The 9,511-nt window shown below is 40.5% G+C and overlaps 2 protein-coding genes across 2 annotated transcripts in view; one reads left to right on the top strand and one right to left on the bottom strand.

Annotated features, from left to right (window-relative positions):
• Positions 1 to 9,511, bottom strand: part of LOC144655561 (uncharacterized) — a 253,491-nt gene that overhangs the window by 162,228 nt on the left and 81,752 nt on the right. The window lies entirely within an intron of this gene.
• On the top strand, positions 52 to 7,908 carry LOC144655008 (uncharacterized). The gene is made up of 7 exons (XM_078515230.1): positions 52 to 76; positions 865 to 932; positions 1,294 to 1,383; positions 3,364 to 5,142; positions 5,243 to 5,752; positions 6,699 to 6,761; positions 7,684 to 7,908. The coding sequence occupies exons 3-7, from the start codon at positions 1,305 to 1,307 to the stop codon at positions 7,722 to 7,724; spliced, it is 2,472 nt and encodes an 823-aa protein (XP_078371356.1). The 5' UTR covers positions 52 to 76; positions 865 to 932; positions 1,294 to 1,304; the 3' UTR covers positions 7,725 to 7,908.

Below are 9,511 nucleotides of genomic sequence, written 5' to 3'. Positions count from 1 at the left end.
ATAGATGAGATCTGCAAAATTTACTGACAGCTGAGAAAATGGGCTAAAAATTGCTGTCGCTGAATGAAGGAAAAATGTGAGGCTTTCTTGTATTTAATTCATTCTGCTGGGATTACGTTCAGTGATTGCGGTAGTATGCGCGTTTCAGCTAATGCTGTGCGACGTAAGTTGCGAATCACAAGGTATTTTTGGTTAATTTTGAATTTGTCCGTTTTCATTTTTAACTTACATCTTTTGTGTTACTACTTTTTTCAAATTTTGCCCGAATTCTGCTTAATTTGTGCCGTAACTACAGCTTGAAATTGCCAGCATAATGCCCGCTGCCGATATATAGTAGCGAATTCTGATCGAAATTCTTTCGACCGATTTTATCCAAGCCTTAATGCATGCACCCCATTTTACATATACATGTTACATGAGTGTTTCAGCTTTGAATCAGCAAGTACTACACCGCCTCTTTCTGTCTTTTAATTACAAAACAAGAACTACTGACGTTTTTTATTTGTCTTGTCCTGCTATTTTATTTATGGGATTTGTTCATCGGCAAAACGTGAACAATTTCATAACGAAACACTGGCCCTTATCGATGAAGCGTGACTTATAAACAAAGTTATTTTAATTGTCTGACCTTTGACGTCATTGAACCGTTCGAAAATACGAGCTCGATATTGTCAGCATGCCTGAAGTAGTTATTGTCAGGCAAGGAAATTTTCTACGACTGCAGCACTGTTTTTGACTGAAGAACCAAACGAAAGTAAGTGGAGTAAATATATGCGATTTTAAGAAACGTGTTGAAACAGTTCTGTACACAGACATCTTCGAACCCTTTACCATTCTTACAAGTTGTCGTTTGCTCGTCCATAGAAGACCGGAAACTAACGGAAAAAAGACAGCCAAGTCCAGCAAAGTGTATTTCAAGCAAAGCGACAGTGGTAATGTTATTCATTTATGTATTCAAATGTTAAAAAGAAAAGTTTCTCGCTGCTTTTAATTTTATTTTGGGCTGTTCGCGAAGTCATTTAGTTTTTCTCACAGTAATGAATAACATTGTTGTTTCCTTTGACATCACCGGCGACCACGTGACAGCTGACGCGAGAAGTTTCGTTTTGTCGAAAGTTGCATTCCTGCGTAGTCAAGGATTTATTTGTAACCTTAAATGTAGATATAAGTAACGTAAATTTAGTTCTCATTGTAAGGCATAATTAAACTTAATTTTCTATTGCCTAATTTAGCGCATTGTTCCTTTTGTTTTAATAGTTATTTGTGCTATTATCTAGTCCATTGCTTTTACAGGAGCGTCAATCATGAGAAACCACGTTGATCTTATCGTTAAAGTCATAGTTCTACATTTTGCGGTGGCAATTTCAGCTAACAGCACATCGTGTGAGTAAAAACCTATAATAACGCCTGATTTTATATTAAAAATCAAGCCTAACAAATCAACCATTTTAAAAATCCCTTTGTTATAAGGTGGTTTAAAACGGTTCATTTGATTGGCTGGAGTTAAATTTCCTTTGTCAAAATCTAGCCAATCAAAACGAGTCCCCAAACCACCTTTTCCTCGTGCAAAAAAGGGACAGGCGCCCTGGAAACGAGCATGGAGTGATCAACTTCTCATTTCTCCTCGTTTTTATGTGTTGAATAGATAAGCAGCGGGGACGGGGTGGGGGTTGGAGAGAAAAAAGACACTTTTGTTTGAAGACACAGCAGTGCCGGTTCAATTACACCCGCTTTCAGTGTTACGTGCATAGCGGCTTTCTGTCGACATCCATCTTTCGACGTGCTAAACAAACAACACGGATCGAAATCCTCCAATCACAGCCCACTTGCATGACCTTCTGACCTTTTCGCACATTTGCATGAAACCAACAACGGTATGTATAGGTTTTGATTTGCTCATTTCAAACAGCACGTCGAAAGACGATGTCGAAAGATGATGTCGAAAGATGGATGTAGAAAGATAGCTATGCACGTAACACTGAAAGCGGGTGTAAGCAGTGACGGTTCAATTCATGTGTCAATGAAGCCATTGCTAGGAAAGACGTCACCCAAAACTATGTTTTTCTCTGGAAGTTTTTAAATATATTAATGCATGCAAGCAGGTAGAATGCGAACGGAGGCGGATTTTGCGCCTGATATTTCCCGCCGAGATTTCTCTTAGCCGGATTTCTCACCTGATGTTTCAGGTCACAGAGAAATATCTCGGTGGCGTGGAATATCAAGCAGAAATTCGGTACAGTTTAAATTCGACAACCGAAAAAAAGGTTAATCATCTGGGAATCTTTGGGATTCTTTAAATTAGTATAATTCGCAAAACTACACTTTTGCCAGACCCTAAGCCGTTATCACTTTTTTCCTTTCCCTTTAAATGTAGCATGGTTAATGACCGTTTTTATACTACAGACGAGTTACCCGTCTGGACGAGCTTCGGCAACAAGTTTGTTGCTCGTCTGGTTATGCGTCTCTAGTATAAAGACCGGCACAAGACGAGTTACCCGTCAAAACGAGCTACTTTTCGAAATGCGTCTTGAAAGACGGATACCGAAAGTAAGGTCGTCTAGACGCGTAACGCGTCTTGTGCCCGTCTTTATACTAGAGACGCATAACCAGACGAGCAACAACATTTTTGCCGAAACTCGTCTAGACGGGTAACTCGTCTCTAGTAAAAAATCGGCCAATGGTTGTGAAGCCAGGCAAACTTCAAAGGAGCAAACCAGATGCAAAAACGTTCGTTGGAATGTCTACCACCGTGCACAGTCTTTTGTTTTTCGCTTTAACACTATATATAAATAACACCCACCTTCAGTGTTACGTGCATAGCTCGACATCGTCTTTCATTTCGACGTGCTGTTTGAAATGAGCCAATCAAACCGGTTTCGGTTTCATGCATATGAGTCCACAAATTCAGAAGGTCATGCTAGTGGGCTGTGATTGGCAGATTTCGATCTGTCTTGTTTGTTTAGCACGTCGAAAGATGGATGCCGATAGAAAGGCACTATGCACGTAACACTGAAAGCGAGTGTAAGTAACAGAGACGTTTCTATTGGTTAGTTGCTCAGTCAGAAGTAAACAACTATTGTGTTTTGTGTATGGTCGAGGCCAAAACATGTGATCTCAGCACAGAACTTTGTCAAGCTTTACAACCATTCTACTCTATTCACTATGCTCTTATCAACCCTTCGATTGCTACTGCGCACACTCCGTTGCCCTGCACCGCTATGCGCACTTCCAAGTATTTTCACAAAGGCAGTTTACACGCATTTGAGTTTACTGTTAGGAACGGATGACGTAATGCATGCACAACCGCTCATGCCTATTTTTTGCACAGGTGGATGTGTCAATAGTTTGATTTCTTTTTCTCAGTAGTTTCTGGAGTAATACCTTCCACCACGACGATGCCGTTCAACCTATCGTCATTAAGCGAAAGTTTAACGGAGCCATCCGCCATTCAGACTTTACCGTCATCTTCACCACCACTTACAACAATTTCAATGGAACCATCGTCCAGTTCGAGTCCAGCATCATCGTCAGGTATAACTTCCTCAAGTACAGTGGGTCAATCAGTCAGCTCGAGTCAAGCATCATCTTCAACCGTGCCATTATCAGTCAGCTCGAGTCAAACATCATCTTCAACCGTGCCATTATCAGTCAGCTCCAGTCAAACATCATCTTCAATCGTGCCATTATCAGTCAGCTCCAGTCAAGCATCATCTGCAACCGTGATTCTCCTAAATTCCACAAGTTCAGTGCCACCATCAGTCACCTCGAGTCAAGCATCATCTTCAATCATGCAACCACCACCAGTCAGCTCGAGTCCAGTATCATCTTCAATAGTGACATCACCTGTCAGCTCGAGTCCAGTATCATCTTCAATAGTGACATCACCAGTCAGCTCGAGACCAGTATCATCTTCAATAGTGACATCACCTGTCAGCTCGAGTCCAGTATCATCTTCAATAGTGACATCACCAGTCAGCTCGAGTCCAGTATCATCTTCAATAGTGACACCACCTGTCAGCTCGAGTCCAGTATCATCTTCAATAGTGACATCACCAGTCAGCTCGAATCCAGTATCATCTTCAATAGTGACACCACCAGCCAGCTCGAGTCCAGCATCATCTTCAATCATGTCACCACCAGTCAGCTCGAGTCCAGTATCATCTTCAACCATGCAACCACCACCACCATCAGTCAGCTTGAGTCCAATATCATCTTCAATAGTGACATCACCAGTCAGCTCGAGTCCAGTATCATCTTCAATAGTGACATCACCAGTCAGCTCGAGTCCAGTATCATCTTCAATAGTGACGTCACCTGTCAGCTCGAGTCCAGTATCACCTTCAATAGTGACATCACCTGTCAGCTCGAGTCCAGTATCATCTTCAATAGTGACATCACCAGTCAGCTCGAGTCCAGTATCATCTTCAATAGTGACATCACCTGTCAGCTCGAGTCCAGTATCATCTTCAATAGTGACGTCACCTGTCAGCTCGAGTCCAGTATCATCTTCAATAGTGACGTCACCTGTCAGCTCGAGTCCAGTATCATCTTCAATAGTGACATCACCTGTCAGCTCGAGTCCAGTATCATCTTCAATAGTGACATCACCAGTCAGCTCGAGTCCAGTATCGTCTTCAATAGTGACATCACCTGTCAGCTCGAGTCCAGTATCATCTTCAATAGTGACTCCACCAGTCAGCTCGAGTACAGTATCATCTTCAATAGTGACATCACCTGTCAGCTCGAGTCCAGTATCATCTTCAATAGTGACTCCCCCACCAAAACACACCAGTCAGCTCGAGTCCAGTATCATCTTCAATAGTGACATCACCTGTCAGCTCGAGTCCAGTATCATCTTCAATAGTGACTCCACCAGTCAGCTCGGGTCCAGTATCATCTTCAATAGTGACGTCACCTGTCAGCTCGAGTCCAGTATCATCTTCAATAGTGACATCACCTGTCAGCTCGAGTCCAGTATCATCTTCAATAGTGACATCACCAGTCAGCTCGAGTCCAGTATCATCTTCAATAGTGACATCACCTGTCAGCTCGAGTCCAGTATCATCTTCAATAGTGACTCCACCAGTCAGCTCGGGTACAGTATCATCTTCAATAGTGACATCACCTGTCAGCTCGAGTCCAGTATCATCTTCAATAGTGACTCCACCAGTCAGCTCGAGTCCAGTATCATCTTCAATAGTGACATCACCTGTCAGCTCGAGTCCAGTATCATCTTCAATAGTGACTCCACCAGTCAGCTCGGGTCCAGTATCATCTTCAATAGTGACATCACCTGTCAGCTCGAGTCCAGTATCATCTTCAATAGTGACTCCACCAGTCAGCTCGAGTCCAGTATCATCTTCAATAGTGACGTCACCTGTCAGCTCGAGTCCAGTATCATCTTCAATAGTGACATCACCAGTCAGCTCGAGTCCAGTATCATCTTCAATAGTGACATCACCTGTCAGCTCGAGTCCAGTATCATCTTCAACAATGCAACCACCACCACCATCAGTCAGCTCGAGTCCAGCATCATCTTCAATCATGTCACCACCAGTCAGCTCGAGTCCAGTATCATCTTCAATCGTGACACCACCAGTCAGCTTAAGTCCATCATTATCTTCAATCATGACATCACCAGTCAGCTCGAGTGCAGCATCATCTTCAAAAGTAACTACCCCACTGCCTTCCCTGAGCAGAAGTCTTTCATTGTCCACTAGGTTCCTGCCATCAGTTAGTCAGAAAATTGAAGGTAGAGTCTTATCATTAACGGAGTTTCGTAGTGTACCTGTGTTAGCGGCTTACTATGCCAGCACCAATTATATAAGATCATCTTAGATTCTTTTGAAGAAAATTGTAAGGTACCCTAGATTATTTTTATTTTTTGCGACCAGGACAGAAGAATATATTAAACCGTTGGCGACTTTATTTCGAACGCGTTCACAAGTTTTGAACAGGAAGGCCGTAAAGCGACAATCAAAGAAAGGAGTCATTTCGATTGAGTGTCGAAAAGCATTTCGTATGTATATGTTTTAACTAAGGAATTTGTTCAAAAACCAACTTGGACATGTTGTAAACAAACTAATACACAAGTTGGTTTCCCAATCTTGGGAACTTTTTACTTTGTGTTTTGATTGGTTCACTGTATAATTGCGTTTTTTTAGATTGACCACCAGATGGAATTGCTTTGTTTGTACGAGAGTCATAAAAGAACCATTCTGTCGACGAACGACTATAACAAGATAATATGACATGATATAACGTAACATAACATGACATAACATATAAATTAACGAAACGTAACGTAACGTGACATAACATAACATGACATCACAAATCATAACATGACGTAATGTAATGTAAAATAACATAGCCCCCCCCCTTTTAAAAAAAAATAAAAAAAAAAAAAAAAAACACCACCCGCGACGGCCCGGCGTTAATCGAGAAAATACGTAACTATTTAAGTTTTGCATTGTTAACGATACCAGTCGTGGGAGCTGCAGTTACGTCAGAAAACAAGGAAATTATCTGTCACCTGATTCGAACCTGATCATCATTACAAACTACGATGCTCGTCCGTTTGTGTCATTTTTTTCATACGTCACTGATCATTCTATGCGTACATCAGTGTAACAGACAGTAAGCTCCGATTGATATTCTCCTTCAAAGGATTAATGTACGAAATTTCTAATTCACAGTTTCCATTATCCCATCAAAAACAAGTCTCGCGGTTTCAACGAGCGCTGTGTTTCAACCTCCAAGTAAGCATGTTTTCATAATCATTCTGGACATAATTAGTTAACTTTTATACAGTTTATATATTATCACAAGGAGTAATTTCTCAATGCTTCGGCTATTATTACTTTAGGAGGCAGCGTGGCCGAGTGGTTAGAGCGCTGAACTTGAAATAAAAAAAAAAAAAAACAAGGTGGGAAAAAAAAAAAAAAAAAAAAAAAAAAAAAAAAAAAGGGAGGAAAAGTTAAAGGGAGCGGAGAAGTGAATTGGGGGTACGAAAAAAAAAACCAGAGGAAAAAGGGACTTGAACCCGCGACCCCCGGATTTCAAGTCCGGCGCTCTAACCACTCGGCCACGCTGCCTCCCTAAATCTGATGGTCGCAGGTTCAAGTCCGTTCTGGCCACTAGCTGGTGTTGTTCTCGGTAGTCCCTAGTTCAACTCCTGGGCTGAGTTTGTAAATAGCCAACTGATCTGCCTCCTGCCAGTTGGAATTTTTAACCATGTTAAGTTCATTTACAATATTTGTTTCAGTGTTTGTTAACATTGGCCCTGGAAAGCCCTGTTGGGGGATTGGTCAATTAAAGATATTTTTCATTTATTTATTTATTTATTCATTTATTTAGTTATTTAATTATTTATGTATTTATTTATTACTTTGAATAGTAGTTTAAAATTTACTCAACTTTCTACGAAATAGACTACTTTTTTGTTGATTTAGACAGCGAGTCGCAAATTACGGACCAGACGTAACGTAACGATTTTCGGGCGAATGAAAGTATCCGGCACACAAAATCGGAAAACGTAATTACCCTCCACTGATCATTTTCGGTTCTAAATGCTTTCAACCTTATTGCCTTTTTGAGTAACCCAAAGCTGTGGTCACTCCAAATTGGCACAGAGATATTCTTCTATCCTTCTTTACTTTGTTTTCGTTGGAAATAATCAAGTTAGAGCTATTCCATTGATTCAAAGTGCAAGAAGGATTTGAGCCTCGACCACGCCTGTGCACTTATCACGTGCCAATCATACGCTACTCACCACGATGAAGTGAATGATTGGTGGATGATAAGCTAAATGTCCGTCCCAGTCACCCTCCTTTCCGGTCGCTTGCTGCAAGGGTTACCAAGGTAACCGTGCACGTTAATCAGGCGCGGAGGAAGTCATCAGGTAGGTGACTGGGGACGAAGATGACATTATGTTGTTCCACTTTTAAGTGCTAACTATATAATCTCAAAAGAAGAAAGTTATAGTGTTGGATGTGTTATGTTGTATACTAAACAAACTCAACACATTTTATCTCTCTCATCAACCGCCTGGACGTTCTTATGCCTATAATTGCTTTTTTGTTTGTTTAAATTAAGTACCTTTTTTATAACGAACGTGTTGAGTGCTAGTTGACATTCTTCGTCCAATTCCTCTACATCCTCTTGGCATTTCGGCATTGTTTGTTGGTGGGCAAATCTTTATCACTAATCTATTATTATTCATTAATTTTAGGGCTATCCAATTGTCACCACCTGTTTAGTAGTAACCCACTATGAAGTCGTTTTTGTAAACTTATACGTAACTGTTGATTTAGTTTGGATAATACTGTATGGTGGTTTATTGTACGTTACATACTGACTTTGCATTTAAGATTTTTTTCATGAGCAGGGCTTGCTGGAGGACATTTTCTCCATTAACAGTGGATAAAGGTCATCACATCGAGCCGAAATCTCAGTGAAGTAGATTGTTTACGTGTTTGGTTGCTTTGAGACCCAAAACACCTAGTCACATCCTACTGGTGATTATATCGCTTGCAATATTAGAAGTGATGCAATTGTTTATTTGTTAGTTTGTTTTTAGCATTTTGTTAAGGGCCCTTTTGATTGACTCGCCACGTTTTAGCCTCCTAATTTAATTGTTGCCTAATAAACAAAAACACTGGGGGAGTAAACGGGTCGATTCTGTAACTTATATTGTCTTTCCGTGATGATTTCATTCAGCAACCTCCCTAAAATTAATACCTTCTCTCCAATAATCTACCCTTCCCCTTAAAATCTGTTCTTTAAAAAAAAAAGAAGAAGTGTCCTTAGGAATGTGAAGACGACGAGAGAAATTTGCACTGGCATGTAACCAACAAGTTTCTTATGGAACAAAAAAAATAACAAATGTTCCATTCCCTATAAACGCCACATCTCATACCGCCCTGGCTTGAGCTAAAAACATAAATCGACAGCCCATTTTTTTTTCACTCTAAACTAAGAAATATAACTTAAAGTAGTCTGAAGAAGTCAGCACATTTCACTCTTTATCAGAACTCGTTTGATTGCAGTTCATCGTTATTACTTTTCACAACCGCTATTTTCATTTATTTTTTCAATCATTTTTTTTTTTTTTTTTTTTTTTTTTAAAATTTACTTTATATTTACTCCTCTTTCTTTTTTTTCTCTCGTTTTTTGCACGCATTTGTCGTGTTACTAGAATGGGCCAGATTCATATCCCTAAAGTAGGTAAGCGGAAGGCTGGGTACCAGACACCACCTGACGATAAACTGTGATGGTTTCGAGCCTGTCAATATCTTGGTCTTACAAATACCTGGTGCGTGATGTAATATGTTGGTCAAAGCTGACACAGGGTCGACTGAACCAAGACTGTTGCAGTTTTATGGTCCAACAGCTTAAGGAGAGTAACAAGTGAGTGATTTTCATTGTCACTTTCACTTGCACAGTGTCTCGTGTTGATAAAGAAATTGAACTGAGTACGTGTGTTCTGTCGTCTGAAATTGGTTGTAGA

This window comes from Oculina patagonica, chromosome 5 (genome assembly GCF_052425735.1).
Source record: "Oculina patagonica isolate OP01 chromosome 5, crgOcupat, whole genome shotgun sequence".
Lineage (NCBI taxonomy): Eukaryota > Metazoa > Cnidaria > Anthozoa > Scleractinia > Oculinidae > Oculina > Oculina patagonica.
The sequence above is the reverse complement of the archived record's forward strand: the minus strand, read 5'-3'. Positions and strand labels throughout refer to the sequence as shown.